At 52.3% G+C, this 18,974-nt stretch overlaps 2 protein-coding genes across 5 annotated transcripts in view; one reads left to right on the top strand and one right to left on the bottom strand.

Moving 5' to 3' along the window:
• CDH23 (cadherin related 23) overlaps positions 1-18,974 on the top strand; it is a 528,116-nt gene that overhangs the window by 409,315 nt on the left and 99,827 nt on the right. For all 4 annotated transcript variants that reach the window (XM_049855780.1, XM_049855785.1, XM_049855781.1 and 1 more), the window contains exons 28-29: positions 14,979-15,039; positions 15,898-16,046. In XM_049855780.1, coding sequence (XP_049711737.1) covers positions 14,979-15,039; positions 15,898-16,046 — 210 coding nt within the window. The remainder of the gene's footprint in view (positions 1-14,978; positions 15,040-15,897; positions 16,047-18,974) is intronic.
• Positions 1,100-4,973, bottom strand: C16H10orf105 (chromosome 16 C10orf105 homolog). Its single transcript, XM_049855832.1, has 2 exons — positions 4,917-4,973; positions 1,100-2,704 (listed from the first exon to the last, which is right to left on the bottom strand). Exon 2 carries the CDS (start codon positions 2,697-2,699, stop codon positions 2,325-2,327), a length of 375 nt encoding a protein of 124 aa, XP_049711789.1. The 5' UTR covers positions 2,700-2,704; positions 4,917-4,973; the 3' UTR covers positions 1,100-2,324.

Genomic DNA, 18,974 nt, shown 5'->3' with positions numbered 1-18,974 from the left:
TCCGAAAAGCCCACCCTGGGTGGGATCTCAGTGAGGTGATCACCAAGAGCACGTTGCATGGCTAGTGTGATCCAGGTTCAAGGTCCCCAGCTGTCCTAGAGAGGACCCGAGGGCAGAGGTCTGGACCCTCCCACATGAGGGGGGCCACCCCTTTCCCTGGGAGAGGCCTGGAGCTGCTATGGCATATACTCCTCAGAGCCCAGGTGTCATCATCTCCAGCTGGGCACCCCCAGCCTCCTGCCGTTCTGCCACAGCCCCAGCCCTGGCCTCTGAAAGGGGCAGCCCCTTCCTGATTGATCCTGATGTGGGCGTATTAAAAGGGGACCACCTGAGACAGCTGCCAAGACCGCAATTCTATAGACGGATTCGATAGATGCTGCTGACAGTCTCCTGCTTGCTCCCCTCCCTGCTGGTGCCCAAGCACCTCTAGTTTGGCCAGAGCAGGCCTGACACCAGCCAGCAGCCCCAGGGGCTGAAGATCTGGCCTGGGTGAGAGACATCTCTACGCCTCTAACGAGAGAAGCCCATTTGTTCCCAAAGAGCTGCTAGACCATCAGGACTGAGATGTTTCCTCTCTCAGGGCTCATTTATTCCTTCATTCAACAAATACCTATGAGGTCCAGGCCCTGAGGATACAGCAGTGAACAGAAGACCCAGGAAGCTCACAGTTCTCGGGGGAACTGGTCTTTGAACGAGGAGTTCCAAGAGGGCCAGGTGTGAGAAAACCACAGCATCCTTCAAGGGAGTTCAGCAGGTGGGCAGGTGCAGTCCAGGAAGGCTTCCTGGAGGAAGTGACACTTAAACTGAGTCCTGAAGGATGAGAAGGAGATTTCCACTCAAAGTGGGGAGACAGAGAGTGGGTGGAGAAAACAAGATGTTCAAAGGGCTTGGGTAGGAAAGAATGGGACATGCAGGAGAAACGTAGTGGTCAAAAGATGAGGCCAGAGGAGGGCTGGAGGCAAGGGTCAGACTGTGCAGGGCCTTACAGACCTTGATAAAGATTTGAGGCTTTAACCTAAGAGCTGGGGATGAGAGCAGGGCTGGAGGAACCACGTGACCAGATAGAAAGCCGTCCTTCCCACCCCACCTGAGGTAGGAGGGTTGGTCCCTTGTTGCAAGGGTTTTTCTGCTCCAAGCAGAGCGCCCCCATCTGGTGAAAGCCATTGGAATGGGGTACTGACCAGCTAGAGAGTGTCTGGAGAGACAGGCAGGGCAGTGAGTGTGTGCGGAGGGCACTGGCGGGACAGTGAGTGAAGGGCCACCTGTCACTTGTCTGGACACTCCAGAAACTCTGAGCAGAACCAGCATCATTGGTTTGTACAGGATATTCAGGGTGGGCCCAAAGCGCGTGCCCTGTCCATTCAGAGGACCTGTCATAGCTGGGGGCCACCCCAGTGCCAGTCCCACCTGCCTTCAGCTAAAGCTAACTCAGGTCCCTTATCACACTGGTCCCCAACCTGGATTGCTACAGGTTGTTTGGACGTCCGTCCTCCCTCTGGCTGAAGAATGGCCCACCCTCCTCCCCAAGGAAGGCCAGAGTATGGTCCATTGTAGACACCCTCCCCTATGGTCACCTGCTTTCATAGCCGTGAGTGCCACTATGCCAGAGAGGGAGCAGGCGTCTCTCCGGAGCAGTGGCTTAGACACTCAGTCCCACCGTGATCTGCCCAGACCTCTCTGCAAGCTGGGCTGTTGGGAAGAACTGACCCCATGCACCCTGGAGTTGCAGGGCCGTGGGCTCCTAAGATCCACCTACGGTGCCAGCCACTCCCACAGAGCACTAGGCAGTTGGCCAGCAGGATCTAGGTGTCCAAGGAAAGGAGTCCCTGGGTTCCCTTTTGCCTTGGGCACTGAGTTGGCACAGGTGAGGACAGTACCTTGTCCCTGGTGTGGACTCAGCATTTCACAGGGCCCGAGGGAGCCTTTGGCCATTCTGCAACTCACATGGGAATTGGAGCTGGGCCTTGGCCCCAGGAGGGTGGGCAAGCAAGGATGCTGCTCCCAGGAGATGGTTGGTTGCCAGACAGGGCCCTGGGGAGCCCTAAGTTGAGCCCTTGAACCTCAGGCCAAGTTCCCAGGTGGCTCTGGGTGCTCAGTTCTTGGTCCAAGAGTTCTTTCAGCAGGGAGCAGCTAAGGGGTCTGCAGAGAGCAAAGTACTGCTTCCAGGAGCCCTCTCTGAGAAAGGGCAGAGGCTTGGATCCAAAGGGAACCACTGACGGTGAGGTGTGGCCCGGGCAGCTTGGGCTGCTGCCCTCTTGTGGCCTGCGGTGCCAGGCTCCGGCCTGAGGCAGGAGGATCTATGGGGCCTAGGGGGCGGACGCCCATCACACCTTGGTGGATTCCAGGCAGTCACAGTCGCTGTTGCCTTCGCGGCCCGGCAGGGGGCGTCGTGGGGCAGCGGGCCGGCCCCGGCGGAAGCTGTGCAGGGAGCGGCGCAGGGACCCCAGGCGCTTCCAGAGGCGGAGCTGGGGCTCGCTGGGGCTCCCCGGGTGGTGGGGCATGCGCTCAGGCGACCCGCGTCGGCTCGGGTCCAGCGCAGCCGGCTTGCAGAGGGTCAGGAACAGCAGACAGGTGGCTAGCAGGAGGAAGATGCAGGCCAGGGCAATGAGGGCGGGGAGGGGGAAGGCCGCCTCCGTGAGGGTCCCTGGAGTGGCTGGAGCTGTGAGGAAGGCGAGGGGGCTGGGGCCCTCCGTGCTCATGGCTCCTGCAACAGGAATGGGACAGAAGCCCAGAGGCAGATCAGCTGCACCCAGGACAGGAGAGGGAGGGGAACATGGATGGGGCGGGCACTATTTAACTAGCTGCAGGTAGCATCGTGGCCATTTTACAGTTTAGGACAGCGAGGCGCAGAGAGGTGACAACTCTAATGTCCCATGGCTGATAACTGATGGAGCCGGGTCTGAACTCAGGTCTCTCTACTACATCCCACTGCATCTCCGACTGGGAGGGGACAGGAAGGTAATCAGTTCTCATGAATTATAATACAGGTAGTCCCCGACATACATACGACGTGTTGGAATTACAATGAACCGCACTTAACAACCATCATTTTTTTGCTGTTGTTTTTGACATCTTATCGTTAGTAATATGTACTACGTTCAGTGTTGCAGTGCACAATTTGCTGTTATTATTTTCATGCCAACCCAAAAAGTTAAAGATCAGATCTATAAAGATACTGATACTAAAAGGCAATAATAATAGGAAAAAAATGATGTATTCGACAGAACCAACTTATACTAGAATCGTTGGAATGGAGTCCTGCCTTAAGTCAGGGACTCCTTGTAGAGTCCTGGGCCTGAAAACTGGGGATCTAGGACCAACTCCAGCAACAACTTGTGGCCAGGAGCAAGTCCTTGTATAGGATGCTGCTGGCAGGGACCCTGGCAGTTACCTACAGCCAAGGCTGCAAACTGGAGGCCTGAGGATGTCTGTCACTGGGTCCTTGCAGTGTTTCTGGAGCCCTGGTGGCCCAGTGGTTAAGAACTCAGCTGCTAACCAAAAAGTTGGTAGTTCAAATCCACCAGCCACTCCTTGGAAACCCTGTGGGGCAGTTCAACTCTGTCCTATAGGGTCACTATGAGTCGAAATCTACTCTATGGCAATGGTTTTTTTTTTTTTTTTGCAGTGTTTCTATCAGTTTTAATTAATTGTGAATATTAAAAAGAAACAAGAGATTTCACATAAGTATCTAGATGTCTGGCTTCTCTTGAAATTCCAAGATTTCAGCACTGGGCCTGTCTTCAGGCAGGGTACCCAGCAGCTAGAGCAGAGCAGCAGCTACCCCCTTTAGACTGGGCACTTCACACGCTATGGCACCTTCCTGGCCCCATGGGCAGTCAGACAGTCCAACCTGATCCGTGACAGATGAGGAAACTGAGGCCCAAACAGGAAGGCCACGCCCAAGGCCACAGTGGGAGCCAGCGGCCAAGCAAAAGCCAGATCCAGGTTTCCTGGCTCCTGGCCCGTGGTCTTTCCACCACTCTGGCCCCCAACTCTCTCCCTTTGAACTCACTGAGCTGCTCCGGGAAACATAATAACCCACAATGGGCAACTGAGTTGACAAGGCTGGGCTCTCACCCTCCCCAGAGACACCAGTCACCTGACCTGGGGCATTTCTGTTACCATTTAAGCTCATCCCACTAGTGGGAACACAGCAGGTGGTCCTTGTAGATGCAAAGTTAGGCTGAGTTTGATTGAATGGGACTGGGGTTGCAAATAGCCGAGCTTTCAGAGCCTGGCCAACAGTGACACATGATCTAGGAGGACAGGTGGGCAGGGGCTATCTGGAGAGTACAGCCACCTGGAGAGCACCTCTAAAGCAGGTAGAGGGGCGCGGGCTCAGGCTATGCCATTACACAGGCCCAGGGTGGTCCACTCTTCCACTTCCTCAAGAGAAGCCAGAAATCTGGATGTTTAGGCAAGTGTTCCTAACATTTAAATGTTCGAAAATAATTCAGATTAAGGGGGTAGGGGAGAAGAAGAAAAAGAAACCTTGCAAAGTCCAAAGTTGATGCTAAAAAAATTCAAAATGAATTTTAAAATATTTAAAACTGGACCCAGGCCAAACAAAACACATCCATGGGCTAAGTTCAGTTTGTGGGCCAGCATTTTGTAATCTTTGATTTCTATAAACAGAGGACTGGAAATCCAAAAAAGGTCTAATAAGAAATAACTATTTCTCTTTGACGTCAGAGATTTCATGGGATGGGGGAGAACAGATCTCCCCCCTTCGTAACTTACACCTCAGTCTAACTCCCAGTCAAGTTTCTAGTACCAGTGCTTGGCAGGAGGAGGGGTTCCAAGTCACCCAAGGCTCTTTGAGTGGGCCTGTAGAGAACCAGTGATCGGCAGATAGTGTGGAGTGGCCACCCAGCCCCCCACCCTCCCCGACCCCTGTCCGCACCCCAGGCACTCACCAGCAGCCACAAGACCTAGCTCCAGGCTCCCTGCGCCCAACCTCCTTCCTGCCTGCAGCGTTGCCCTGTGTCCAGCCAACTGAGGATATCCAAAGCACCCACCCCACTTCCCACCCACTCCCTACTACCACCCTCCCAGCACTTCCAGACAGAAAACTATCCCTCCCAGCTCCTGACTGGAAACTCTGATGCCTGTCTTGTTGCCCAGGCCTCCTCCTTTCGGCCCTTGGGCCTAGAGAGGGCTGTGGCCAGACAGCTGAACATGGGCTGGCACTTCCTTGAGCCTAGCAGGGAGGAGAGCCAGGTGTGCCCAGGGCCATCTCCTACAGGGAGAAAACTGGACATCCCTCTATCCTCCCCTGGGCAACGCTTGGCTGGGAGTAAAGACAAGGCAGTGTAATATGGAGAGAGGTCTCGATCCTGCTATGTTTAATGTTATTTCAGGACCTGCAGATGGGCCTGGAGATACCTTTTTAGGCTAGCAGTGCAGGCCTAGGCTCCGGTCCCGGGGACCTGCTTTAATGAAGCGATAATTGCATCTAGAAGCATAGATGGTTCAATGGTAGAATTCTTTCCTTCTGTGCGGGAACCTGGGTTCAATTCCTGGCCAGTGCGCCTCAGGTACGGCTGCCCCCTGTCTGTGAATAAAGGCTTGCATGTTGCCGTGATGCCGAACAGGTTTTAGCAGAGCTTCCAGACTAAGAAGGACTAGAAAGAAAGGCCTGGTGATCTACGTCTATAAAATCAGCCAGTGACAACCCCGTGGATCATGACGGTCTGATCCCCAGCCAATCACAGGGATGGTGCGTGGGGTCACCGTGAGTCCAGGCTGACTCCAAGGCAGCTAGCAAGAACAATTAGCATCTGAGTAGTTTTTGTGGAATCAGAAGGTTCTGAAGTGCTTGAAAACATCAAGCCACCCTCCCTGGAGCGGGTGGCAAGGCCAGCTGCCGGGCCTCTCTTGCCACCCCCTGCTGACCAGCCAGCAAAGCCAGCTGGTTCTGGGGGAAAGGAGGCCTCCACCGCACAAGGCTAGGAACTGGCTTGAGAGCGGTTGAAGCCCTCTGCCATCCTGCTGGAGCCCAGAGCACCCTATGCAGACCCTGCTCTGGATATATCTGTGCACGCTCAGTCTAGAACCTTCTTTCTCCCTGCACAGCTCCGGGGAGCGAGCCCTACTACGTGACCTCAGGCTAGTCAGCGCCCCTGACTGGGCCTTGTTTCCACCCTCTACACAACCCAAGGGATTCCCCAAGTCTGAGCACACCCTCACATCCTCCCCAGAGTGCCCCCCCCCCCCACTCTCCACACCAAGCCTTCTCCTGCAGTCCTCCAAGCACTGACCTCAGAGCTAGCCCTCAGCAGTCCCAGGCTCAGTGGAGAGGTCTTCTCAGATGTCCAAGGGAGGCCCTCCGAACCCCACCCTGGGCCCTGCCGTGCCCTGAGCCCCTGTCAGCAGGCCTTCTCTCTCACTCTCCAGTGGACCTGGCTTTGTCTGGAATAGTTTGGGTCCTGTCTTGGGGGAGGGAACAGCCAAGAGGGTAGAGATGGCAACTGGGCTGGGAAGAGGGAGAGGGGAGCTGTCCAGAAGAGCCAGGGCACTCTGTTCAGAGCCTTCCCAAGGCCTCGCTCCAGCTTGTCTCCCTGGAGCCCTCTCCAGGGGCGGGAGGCTCTGGGGTACCCAGGAGGAGGGTTTCCCTGGCTTCTCTTAGCCCCAAGACTCTCACCTTCCCCCGTTGGAAATCTGAATGGTATGGTCGGCGCCGCCAGCTATTCAGCGCCTGCCAGCTCCAGGTTACCGGGGAGAGGGGCTACATCTGCGCAGTGGGAGGGGAGCAAGCCCAGAGGCAGCCCCTGAGGCTCCTCCTGAAGCCTCTCCTTCCCGTCTTCTCGCTCAGCTTCCCAGAAAACCACCCTCTCTTTAAAGGTGCTGGCTGCAGAAGCGCGGGCTGAGAGGCATTTTCAAAGGTCAAAGAGATCACAGGGTAGAAAGCACAGGATTGAGGGGCAGCCTACAGTCTGGGTGGGCTATCAGAGACCTTCCAAGCGGCGGCTCCCCCCTCCACACACACACACACTCCCACACACACACACACACACACACACCCCACAGCCCCCTCCTCCACCCTCCTTTCCTCCCAGACGCCAGAGTTTCCCAGGCAGCCAGCTGCCTTCCTAGGTGCCTGGTTTAGAGCAGCTTCCCCATCAGGGACCCCCAAGCTTCCAGAAATACAACCTAGGGGAAGCAGTGGCTCTGCCCCAGACCTCAGCCTACAGCCCACCCCATTTCTAAAGCCCCAGTTTTGGGTGTCTAGCTCCTCCCTCCTCTACCACAAAAGCCACACCCTCTGCACAACCCCAAAATAGAAAGGAGCCTTCCAGGGACTGTCACAGCTAGAGAAACCCTTACCAAAAAAAAAAAAAAAACATGGCCATGAAGTCAGTTCCACCCGTGGGGTCAGTTCCGCCCGTGGGGTCAGGTCCGCCTGTGGGGTCAGTTCCGCCCGTGGGGTCAGGTCTGCCTGTGGGGTCAGTTCCGCCCGTGGGGTCAGGTCCCGCTCGTGGGGTTGGTCCCACTCATGGCAGCCCCAGGTGTCTCCGAGCAGACCTGTGTTCTGTAGGGTTTTCAAGGTCTGTGACTTTTCTGAAGTAGATTGCCAGGACTTTCTTCTGAGGCACCTCCGGGTAGATTCAAACAGTCAGCCTTTCGGTTAGTAGCTGAGTGGTTAACCATTCGTGCCACCCAGGGCTCCAGAGAGACCTTTAAACCCAACTAAATCCATTGCCAGCGAGTCGATTCCAACTCATAGCAACCCTATAGGACAGAGTAGAACTGCCCAGTAGAGTTTCCAAGGAGCTGCTGGTGGATTTGAACTGCTGACCTTTTGGTTAGCAGCCAAGCGCTTAACCGCTATACCACCAGAGCCTGAGAGAGACTCTCAGGAGTCCTCTAATCCAACCTCCCCTTCACACAGCTGATGAAACAGAGGTTCAGAGAGGTGTGGCCTGCGCAGAGTCACGTAGCAGGGTAGCGATAGGGGATTTGATGGTTTCCCCTGAGATGGGTGGGCAGGCGTGAAGGGCAGACGTCGGGGGCTGTGAGATCATCCAGCTAAAGATGTCCTGTCTTAGTCATTCAGTGCTGCTGTAACAGAAATACCACAAGTGGAGGGCGTTAACAAAGAGAAGTTTATTTCCTCACAGTGAGGTAGGCCGAGAGTCCAAATTCAGGGCGTCAGCTCCAAGGGATGGCTTTCTCTCTCTGGCGGCCTTCCCATCAGTCTTCCCCCAGACTAGGAGCTTCTCTGTGCAAGGACGCATTCTGCTCCTGGTAGTACTTTCTTGGTGGTATGAGGTCCCCTACTCTCTGCTTGCTTCCCTTTCCTTTTATCTCTTGAGAGAGAAAAGGTGATGCAGGCCACACCCCAGGGAAATTCCTTTTGCATTGGATCAGGGATGTGGCCTGGTAAGGGTGTTACAATCCCACCCTAAACCTTTTTAACATAAAATTACAATCACAAAGTGGAGGACAACCACAGAATACTGGGAATCATGGCCTAACCAAGTGGATAAACACATTTCGGGGGAGACATAATTCAATCCCCGATGTTCCCAGTGCCCACAGCCCCCACTGGATCCCTGCACCTTACATCACACCCTTTACTGCCCTTCATTTCTCTGAACGTTCTCTTCCTGAGCCGAACACCTCATCTGTGGCTCTTGTTCTTCCTGAGGGGAAACTGAGGCCTGTAGGAGCTGACATGCATAAAGCATGCAGATGAGGCTTCCCCCTGCAGCGTCTAACACGATTCCAGCGGCCCAAGAGGGAACCCTCACCTCTCTGCTGGTGGTGACCTTCTGCCCCTACAGACCTCCAGGAGCCCTAGGCACTGTAGGAGTTTTCCAGCCTGCATCAGGAGGTCATGTAACCCAGACCCTCTGACCCCAAGCCTACCCTTTGAGACCTCTCCTCCCCCTGGCAAGGGACAAAAGGGGTAGGGGAGAAAGCCAGGCTCCTGGGAGGGCCAGACAGCAGGAGGCCAAACTTCCAGGGCAGTGCAGGCTGCTGTGGGAGGGAGACCTCGAGGAAGGCTCCTCCTCTGGACAGTTCGCCCTCCTGATGGCACAGCCACGCTTTCCCCTTTCCTGTCCTATCCTGATCTGGGCTGTGGAAGCATCTCACTACTCGCCTCCACCTTCCAGCTCTTCCAGTTGAATTTTTAAGACTTCTCAGGAGGGGGAGAGGAAGAACTCCGCAGCAAAGGGCAACCCAGCCATCCAGCTGCAGCGTAAATCGAAGGTGAAAGAACTCATAAAGTCCAACCTTTACTGCACTTATCCCTGTGCCAGGCACCAGACAAGATGCTTTGCAGAGATTGTTTCTAATCATCCCATCCACCCTGCAAGGCTGGTTTTCATTGTGCCCATTCTACATATGAGGAAACTGAGACTCGGGGTGGGGGGTGTTAAATTAATTATCCAGAGTCACATAGCCGGTAAGTGATAACTCCAGGATTCAAACTTGGGTCTGCCTGATCCCCAGCCCTTGTCCCTTTCACTCCGCGTACTTCCCCTCCCACCATGAACATGCTTCTCAAAATCCTTAGACATCACTGATCTCAGCCCTTGGAGGCCCAAGTCTGACCAGGACAGCACCTGCTGCTGGGTCCATCATTTTGTTACAAGCCTTCACATTCTGCTGAGGTTCCCACTGCCCAAAAGGGAAAGATCCTTTGCTATTTGTTTTATTTTTTGCTGTTGTTGATAATATACACAGCAGAACATACACCAGTTCAACAATTTCTACATGTACAAATCAGTGTTGTGCAGCCATTCTCACCTTCTGTAATCTCATAGTGCCTGAGCCTGTCTGCATTCAGGAGGAAGGATAAGAATCAAGATCAGCCCAAAGCTGACTCCTGTGAGGTGGACATCAGACATACCTCCACCCTCACTGTTCTCCCCACAGCACTCTCTGCTTCTCTGCTGGATTCAATAATTCATCGCAATGGCCACACAGAACTCACAGACGGTACTCACGATTATGGGGCTTATTAGGGAAGGCAACAAGGAGCCCTGGTGGCACAGTGGTTAAGTGCTCAGCTGCTAACCGAAAGGTCGATGATTTAAACCCACCAGCTGCTGCATGGGATAAAGATGTGGCAGTCTGCTTCTGTAAAGATTACAGCCTTGGAAACCCTATGGGCCAGTTCTACCCTGTCCTGTAGAGTCGCTGTGAGTCAGAATCTACTTGATGGCAACAGGTTTTTAACAGGCTACAACCCAGGATCAGGATCCACTCGGAATAACAGTATAACTCAGGAAACACGATACAGTTTGTTAATCAGGGCAGCTTCTGCCCAGGACGGCTCTCAATGCCTTCTCAACCATGCACACAGGCAGACTCTTCTCTTGGTGTACCAGCCGACAGGGATTCTCTCGGCCACACCAGCCAGTAGTCCTTCTCTCAGCCTTGTCAGCCTCAAGGCCCTCTTTAGGCCTCTGCCTTGCTCAGGCCTGTTACAGCTCTTTAACTCTGCTGACGAGGCACTCCACTCCACCACCAAGCCTCCTGCCTGAAGGCGCTCAGCTATCTGTTGTCCCATGGGTCGGCAAGCCCACCATAGCTGTCTGCTGGTCCTGGGGTTCTCACCACTCATACTGTGCCACTGTTTCTCTGCCTCTGGGCTCTGCTGTGGTTGCCACCATTTCTCACCATCTCATGCCGTCTTCAGTGTTACAGCGCTCTCTCTCCTGGGTCTAGGAGCTTCACCTCATGGGGACCCCAGGTCCATAGCATGTGTTCTGCTCCAGGCTCTTTTTTAATTTTTTAAATTGTATTTTAGATGAGGGTTTACAAAGCAAATTAGTTTCTCATTAAACAATTAATACACATATTGTTTTGTGACATTGGTTGCCACCCTGAGGACATGTCAACACTCTCCCCTTCTCAACCTTGGGTTCCCTGTATCAGTTTTCCTGCCCACTCTTACCTTCTCGTCCTTGCCCCTGGGCTGGAGTACCTATTTAGTCTCTTCTTTTTAACGGGCCAGTCTAATCTTTGGATGAAGGGTGAACCCCAGGAGTGACTTCAGTACTAAGCTAAAAGGGAGTCTGGGGACCATACTCTCTGGGTTTCTCTAGTCTCTGTCAGACCAGCGTGTCTGGTCTTTTTGTGTGTGAGTTAGAACTTTGTCCTGCATTTTTCTCCAGCTCTGTCTGGGACCCTCTATTGTGATCTCTGTCTGAGCAGTCAGTGGTGGTAGCCAGGCACCATCTAGTTGTGCTGGACTCAGTCTGGTGGAGGCTGTAGTACTTGTGATCCATTAGTCCTTTGAACTAATCTTTCGCTTGTCTTTGGTTTTCTTCATTTGTTTTTGCTCTGGACAGGGTGAGACCAGTGGAGTATCTTAGGTGGCTACTGACAAGCTTTTAAGACTTTAGATGCTACTCACCAAAGTAGGATGTAGAACATTTTCTTTATAAACTCTTATGTCTATTGAGCCAGATGTCCCCTGAGACTATGGTCCCCAGCCCACAACCCAGTAATTCAGTCCCTCAGGGAATTTGGATGTGTCTGTGGAGCTTCCAGGACCTTGCCTTGGTCAAGTAGTGCTGGCTTCCCCAGTATTGTGTACCGTCTTACCCTTCGCTATAGTTACCACTTATCTATTATGGCTTACTGTTTTTTCCTCCCCACCCCTCCCTCTCCCTCGTAACCATCAAAGATTGTTTCTTTTTGTGTGTAAACCTTTTCATAAGTTTTTATAATTGTGGTCTCATTCAATATTTGTCCTTTTGTGATTGACTTATTTTACTCAGCATAATGTCAGTCTCTGTCAGACCTGTAAGTCTATTTGTGTGTGTGTGTGTGTGTGTGTGTGTGTGAGAGAGAGAGAGAGAGAGAGAGAGTTAGAATTTTGCTCTACATTTTCTTCTAGACTCTTCTTGATGGTAGTGAGACCCTCTCAACCTCTGTGGGATTGTCGCTTATATTCAATTTCAAGGCATGGCCCTCCAGCCAGACCACGAACTGACCAATCCCCTTGGTAGACCACAGTCACTCAATTTGCATACTAATTGACTAATTCCCACAAGGTCACTTAATCCTATTGGGTGATTTTATGCAGTCTATTTATTTATTTTATTTACATAGTATACTGACCAATCCCTTCCATGATTGTGGCTTAGCCAGTCATTTTGACCGAATTATAAATCCAAGGCCACAAAGGCCATATATAAGAGAAACCCACTGCGCCGCGTTCTCCTTTTCCAAATTGATCCTCCCCCATTAACATAAACTTACTTACTGCCTCCTAAGTTTTCTGTCTAATCTTTTGAGTTAGTGCTGTCCGTTTGACCCCATATAGACAGTTCTTAAAAGAGCACAATGCTCAAAGCATACATTCTTTACTGATTAAGCTAAACTAATTATTATTTAAAGACTTCAGGGTATATTTTTGGTTTAAGGTTTAAAGATTATCTCAGGGCAATAGTTTCAGGGGTTTATGCAGCCTCAGTAGCTCCAGAGTATATGAATTCCATGAACATTTGAAATTCTGTTCTGCATTTTCCCCTTTTGATCAGGATTCTTGTATAGCATCTTTGATCAAAACATTCAGTAATGGTAGCCAGGCACCATCCAGTTCTCCTGGTTTCATAACAAAGGAAGCAGTTTTTCATGGAGGCAATTAGCATTCCATTTCCTCCTCCTATTCCTGACTTTCTTCTTCTTCTGACCTTTTGCTATTTATTGAGGCCCTTGTCCCACCCATGCAACGATACTACATCCCAGTATGAACCCTTCATTCCAGACAGAGTGGGGTCCCGTTCTGAGACTCAGCTCAGTGCAGGAGCCTCTACTGCTCATGCTGTTTCCCATCCTGCGTGTTTTCTGCAGCCTTTTCTACCATGTCCTATCCATCCTTCCAAACCTAACTCCTTCCTCTGGAAACCTTTAGCCAAGCCAATCCTCAATGGCCACTGCTTTCTTGATCTGTGCAAGCCATCTCCCTCTTCTCTAGATCCCTCCTAGTGCCTGGCATGTCTTCTGTGCACATGGCAGGTGCTTGACAGAGCTTGTCCAATGGACAAAGACAGGAAACCCTGTATTAGGGCCTTCGGTTACAAGCAATAAAAACTCAATTCAAATTAACTCAGGCAAAAGGGCACATGTCCCAAAGCAATACTGGGATACCCCACAGAATCAAAGGAAAAACCAAACGGTGGGAAAGATGGAGGTGCAGCTGGGCCTCTGCAATAACTGAGGCCAAGACCCAAACACAGCAGTGCTCTGTATTGTCTTTCATCTCTATTCACCAAATGTCAGTTTTATTACCTCTCACTAGAGATCTGCTGCTTCAACCCTTCACATGTTCATTGAACAAAAATTTTTGAGCACCAATTATGTGCCAGGGTCACTGTTTTAGGGACTAGAGATTTAACAGTGAACAGAGATCTGCTGCTTCAACCCTTCACATGTTCATTGAACAAAAATTTTTGAGCACCAACTATGTGCCAGGGTCACTGTTTTAGGGACTAGAGATTTAACAGTGAACAAAGCCCCTTCTTTCATCAGGGAGCCAGGCAATAAATAAAGATATAGTGTATCAGAGGTGGGTGAGGAGTAGTAAAGTCCAGGGCATTGGAGTAGGGTTGTAATTGCATATAAAGTGGTAAGAAAAGGGCTAATAAGTGAGTAGATAAATGTGTGGAGAGGGATCTCACAAGGCAAGGGAAATAGCAAGGGCAAAAACCATGAGGCTGGCATGCACTTGGTGTTTAAGAAATAGCCAGGAGCCCAGTGAAGCGAGGACGGAGTTAGGGAGGAAGTGGCAGATGAGATCAGAGAGGTACGGGGGAAAAATACGCTGTCGATACTCCCAGCTCTTGCTACTAGAGAGATTGACTCACTCTGTCTCTCTGGGCCCAAGGTCAAAAATCCCAGAGAAGGCTGTGATTAGGCCAGCTTTGATCAGGCATCTACCCCTGGACCAATCCCCCCTGACCACAGTGGTATAGTCTGTAAGATCACAGCAGCTCTAGTGTGCACCATAGCACTGAAGTGGGAGGTGGAGAGATAATGAGGTGCCATTCCAGAAGAAGTGGGAGGTCAAGAGCATTACAAAGCAATTCACCACAAATGGCACCGGAACCATTTTCCCAGCCACTCAGTCTCAGGCTTGTTTCTATACCACAGCAGGGCCATTCTCTGCTTGTTTAGGTATATTGAGGGTAGAATACGTGTTCAGTACTTGTCTTCACGGGACTCGCCCTGGGGCCTGCTGTGGTTCTGCCAGTAGCCTCACGGCCGGTCTTTTTTTTTTAAAAAAAAAAAGGGCTAAGCAGTGGGCAGTGTCTCAGAGTGACAGTAAGAACAACACACACCTCAAGTCCCACTTGGACAAAATACATCAGCCTGAGATATAGCCAAGCCAGTCAGGGCTGATCTGAGAGTAGACTGGAGCCATTGCGTGGTGAATAAATATGGAGCCATCATTGGGGAGATGGGATTTCTGGGCTCCACAAAGTGAATGTTACAGTACTCAGTGTCCAGCTGCTACCCAGTATGCCCAGAATGTCTTCACACCAAGAAAGCGTGGGTGTCCAGCTGGTACCCACTGTGCCCAGAATGTCTCCAGACCAAGGAATTGTGGGGAGGAAGCGGCCACTCTCCATGGAATCCTGAGGTCTCAGAAGGCTAGAAGCATAGGGACTTGTGGATGTAGGGAAAGACCTATTTGAGCCTGGATCCAGACAGAGAGCCTCAGTGCCATCATCCACCTTCCCCTTACCTCCCCGAAGAACCTGGAGTAGGGTCTAGGACCAGAGCCAACATTCCCCAACAGGGCAGCATGGAGACATCAACTGCTGATGTCCTCATGGGGGATGAGAAAGACAGACATGTCCCTCTCCTCTACCACACCCTCAGCCACTGAAGGAAGCCATGGGTTTGGCAGGGTGAGCTGGGGGTGGCATGGAAGGAAAGAGGAGGCTCCACAAACCTCTCTTCTCCCTGTGAGTGGAATTCAAAGAGTGACCCCATATCTCATTCTTCCTCAGCTAAAAGCCACAGATGCGGACGAAGGCGAGTTTGGGCGTGTGTGGTACCGCATCCTCCATGGTGAGTGCAGAGGGGTGGCCCTCCTGCCCCTTGGGATGAGCTTGTCTAGGCTGCCAAGGGTCTAGCGGGTGAGGCCAAGGCAGCCCCAAGGGCTGTACACATGGGGCGGGGCCAGAAGGAGGAAGCTGCAAACTCTCCAGTATGTTTGCCATTGTTTGTACCAAGTCCAGCATTAAGAAAAGGTGCTTCTTGATTGCTATGTTCCCCAAGTCCTTCATGTCCCACAGTATAGCCCCTCCCCACTTGCAAGGTCATCTGAGATCAAATCTCATTGGTTCAACTAGAATCATGTGCCCACCTCTGAACCAATCACTTGGCCTAGAGAATAAAACATGTTGATCATCTGCCCACCCCTGAAATCAGGGATAAAGTCACTCCTCTACAAACCACATGTATACTGAGAGTGGAGGAGAGTGAATCCCCAAAGGAAAGTCAGGGAGCTGTTACCCCAAAATGAGGGAATGGACGCTGGACCGGCCCGAAGATGCCCACTGCATCCTGGATTCAACCACCCACAAGAGAGTTTGGTTTGGGTCCCTCTTTTTTAGGGTAGATTTCTCTGAAATACTAAAAAATTCTCACTCCATCCACACCTGTGGAAGTGGGGGTCTAAGAGGACACCTAGGCTCCCCACAAGGAAAGGAATAGGGTGAGCTTCTGCCCCCTCCCCAAATCCTGCCAGGCTGGGATAGCGGAAGGCCAAGGACTTCTTGCCATTGTGGGTTTAGGAGCCAAGTTCACGACCATGACCGCTAGGCAGGGTAAGCATTCCAGGGTCCTGGGGCCCCTCCTCTCTCCCATCCCACCAACATCTTGGCGCAGGGCAGAGCCCATACCCCTCATCTGTCCCTCCACCAGGCAACCATGGCAACAACTTCCGGATCCATGTAAGCAACGGGCTCCTGATGCGTGGGCCCCGGCCCCTGGACTGGGAGCAGAACTCATCCCACGTGCTGGTGGTAGAGGCCTACAACCATGACCTGGGCCCCATGCGGAGCTCCATAAGGGTGAGGCTGGGGGCAGGTGGGTGGGTAGGGCCAAGGGCACAGCCGGATGGAGATGGCCACCACTGGTCCCATGCTGAATGACATCTGGGGCCAGGGCTGGGGTAGGAGTGTCACAGCCTCAGCCCAGCTTGGGATCTTGGATGTGTCATTTTGCTTTGAGCCTCAGTTTCCCCAGATGTAAAAGGGGGACACAGATACTGATCTGACAACCCTACGGACAAAAGAGGTCCTCCCTACCATGCTAACCTCTATAGCCATAAAGCTCTCTGGGATGAGCTGAGAAAATCTCACGTGTATTATTTTGGAGATGTAGATGTTACCAACTTCATTTTATGGTGAGGAAACTCAGGCACAGAGAGGTTGCCAGTGATAGAACCAGGACTTGAACCCAAGTCTTTCAGTCCACGTTTAGTGCCTTTCCATTGAAAATCTCCCTAAAATATTCCAGTCACCACTCTCAGTTGCCTCATCAAATGTATGTTTTTCTGATCTTTCTTTGAAATCAAACCAACCGTAATCTTCCCAAATGGCACTTTAAAAGACCTACACACGAATATTCCCACAGGATGGAGTGATTTATGCACACTCCAGCCCAGCAACAGGGGCAGGGCTGAGATGAAGGAGACAACCTCTCAAGGTCACCTCCACCCTACCCCACCCCCACCACACACTCAGCTGCTCACAGACCCTTCCCCTAAATGGGTGGGAAGTGAGTCAGACCCTAGAGGTCACGCGTAGGAGGGAGGTGGGAGGTGGGAAAAGTTGGGGCGGGGAACAAGCAGGGACTTTTACCCAGAGCTGAGTGGGGCAGAATCAGCCCCTTATCTGCCCCATCTCTACCCTGCTGTTCCCTCCTCCCCCCACCCCAGCTGGAAACAATGAACAGAAGCCTACCTGGCCATCATCTGGGGTGCATTGGGGTGTGGGTGACTCAGCCCATGGCCCAGCTCCTGCCGGTGCCCCAGTAAGAGATGGGCCCTGCTTGGGGCCCAGCCGGGGTCCTTACAGCTGCCCCTCCCTCTGAGATCTGCCCAGGCTGAGATGGCTTTGGGGGGTAAGATCCCTAAGGCCTTTACCACTTTCCAGGGCCCCAGTTACTGAGGGCAAACACAGTTCCCTGAATGTACACATGGGCAGACCCATGTGACCCACACCCACCTGCACGAATGAATCATTTATTCACAGACTGATCTGTACTTGTGTGTCAGAACCTGCCCTTTGTGGGGCCGACTTCAGGCTGCAGAGCGACTGACGTCATTGTAGCGTGGGTTTGGGTCCCTGGACTTCAGGCTTCCTCACCCCAGCCCTGTGGCATGGCCCCTCACTCCCCAGACTGTGACGAGCAACGCCCCGCCTCCCAGGCGTAGCCACACACACCGCTCCAGGGCCTGCTGGTATCAGGGCCTCAGCACTGTGGTCGCAGGCCTCTTTTGTTTTAGCCACAAACCTTTTTTTTTTTTCTCTTAAAGAAGATGGTATACAGTGTCCCAGGATACTGTGTACGACAAATCAAAGCCAGGCTGTGCTGATTGGTGCCAGAGTGGTACACCCCAAGTCGCCCCTGCCCAGCCACCCCCCTCTTGCTCCTTTTCCCATGAATTCTGAGGAATAATAAGCACTCACATGGCACTTACTAATTGCCAGGCACTTTTCTTTGTGCTTTATGTACTTTAACTCATTTAATCCTCAAAACAGCCCTAGGAAGTAAGCATTATTATTGTGCCCCTTGTACAGATGAGGAGATTGAGGCCGCTTACTCAGGGTCAGCAGTAAGTGCTAGAACCAGGCTTCAAACCCAGGCAGTTAGCTTGAATCTGCTCTTTCAAGCACTGCATATGCTGCCCCACCTAGGACTCTTCAGAGCACATTAGGAAACCACTGCCTCAGCGTCCAATAGTGATTTTGAAGGGAACTTGGGGGCTAGCCCCTGGGCCAGGGGCTTAATTAGTACACAGCCCCACACCCTTCAGACCCAGGACAGCTGGGACCTTCTTGAAGACAATGTGGGGATTCCAGTTGTGACCCTAGAATCACTTCCCCTGCAGCAGCAGAGACGGCTCGCACGGACCATCTGTTCTCTCCAGGGAGCCTGGAATAAACTGTTCTCCTGGAGACTGGCGTCTCGGTGTGCACACAGCATGTGCACACATACACATGCGTATGGGTACGTACACACGCACACGATGTGTACGGGAACACACACCACATGCGCATACACGTACCACGTGCATTAACACATATATGCAATGTGCCACACCACAGGTCTGCACTCACACACACGTGTACACGCGCACACCTTCTCTCCCATCAGTACTGGGGGGTCTCAGCACTGAGCCGAGCCCACTGGACAGAGAGCATTTCTGGCTCTGTGAGGAGCCTGGGGGGCCTCTGTGCTTCCTGTACATCTGTGTCTCTCAGGTTTGAAAACCACACAGCACCTTCCCTCCTGTCTCTGGTGCTAAATCGAGGCTGAAACTGACAAGAGAATTGTAGAGTGTAGCCAGCCTCGTGGAGGACCAGCCAGACCCAGGTTCCATGCCGTCCCTCCACTCCTTATCACACTGGCCCTGTTTTTCCCCATGACCCTTCCGGAGTCAGCCTGGCCAAATGGCAGCTTTGAAAGATGGATGGTTTGTTTCTGTTTATAGAAAGAGGCTTCCCGAAATTCATCCATGCTAATTCCCACCACACGCGCCCCACCTAGGACCTCCCCAGTCAAGTTCTTGGTGAAACCAAACCTAGAAGGCCCCAGCTGTGAACATCTGTGCCCTGGGATGGGCTTTTTAGTTTGCATAGTGGTTTCTGGGCATCTGGGCACGAAAATGCTGCTGACACAGCAGGGCTGGGGGAGACACAAGAACAGGGAAGTAGAGAAGCTTTTACTCCCAAATGTGTCTCCTCTCCACCCCCAGTTCTGCCACCCGACCC

The sequence above is a fragment of the Elephas maximus genome, chromosome 16, assembly GCF_024166365.1.
Source record: "Elephas maximus indicus isolate mEleMax1 chromosome 16, mEleMax1 primary haplotype, whole genome shotgun sequence".
Taxonomy (NCBI): Eukaryota; Metazoa; Chordata; class Mammalia; order Proboscidea; family Elephantidae; genus Elephas; species Elephas maximus.
This window is presented reverse-complemented; position numbering and strand designations above follow the sequence as displayed.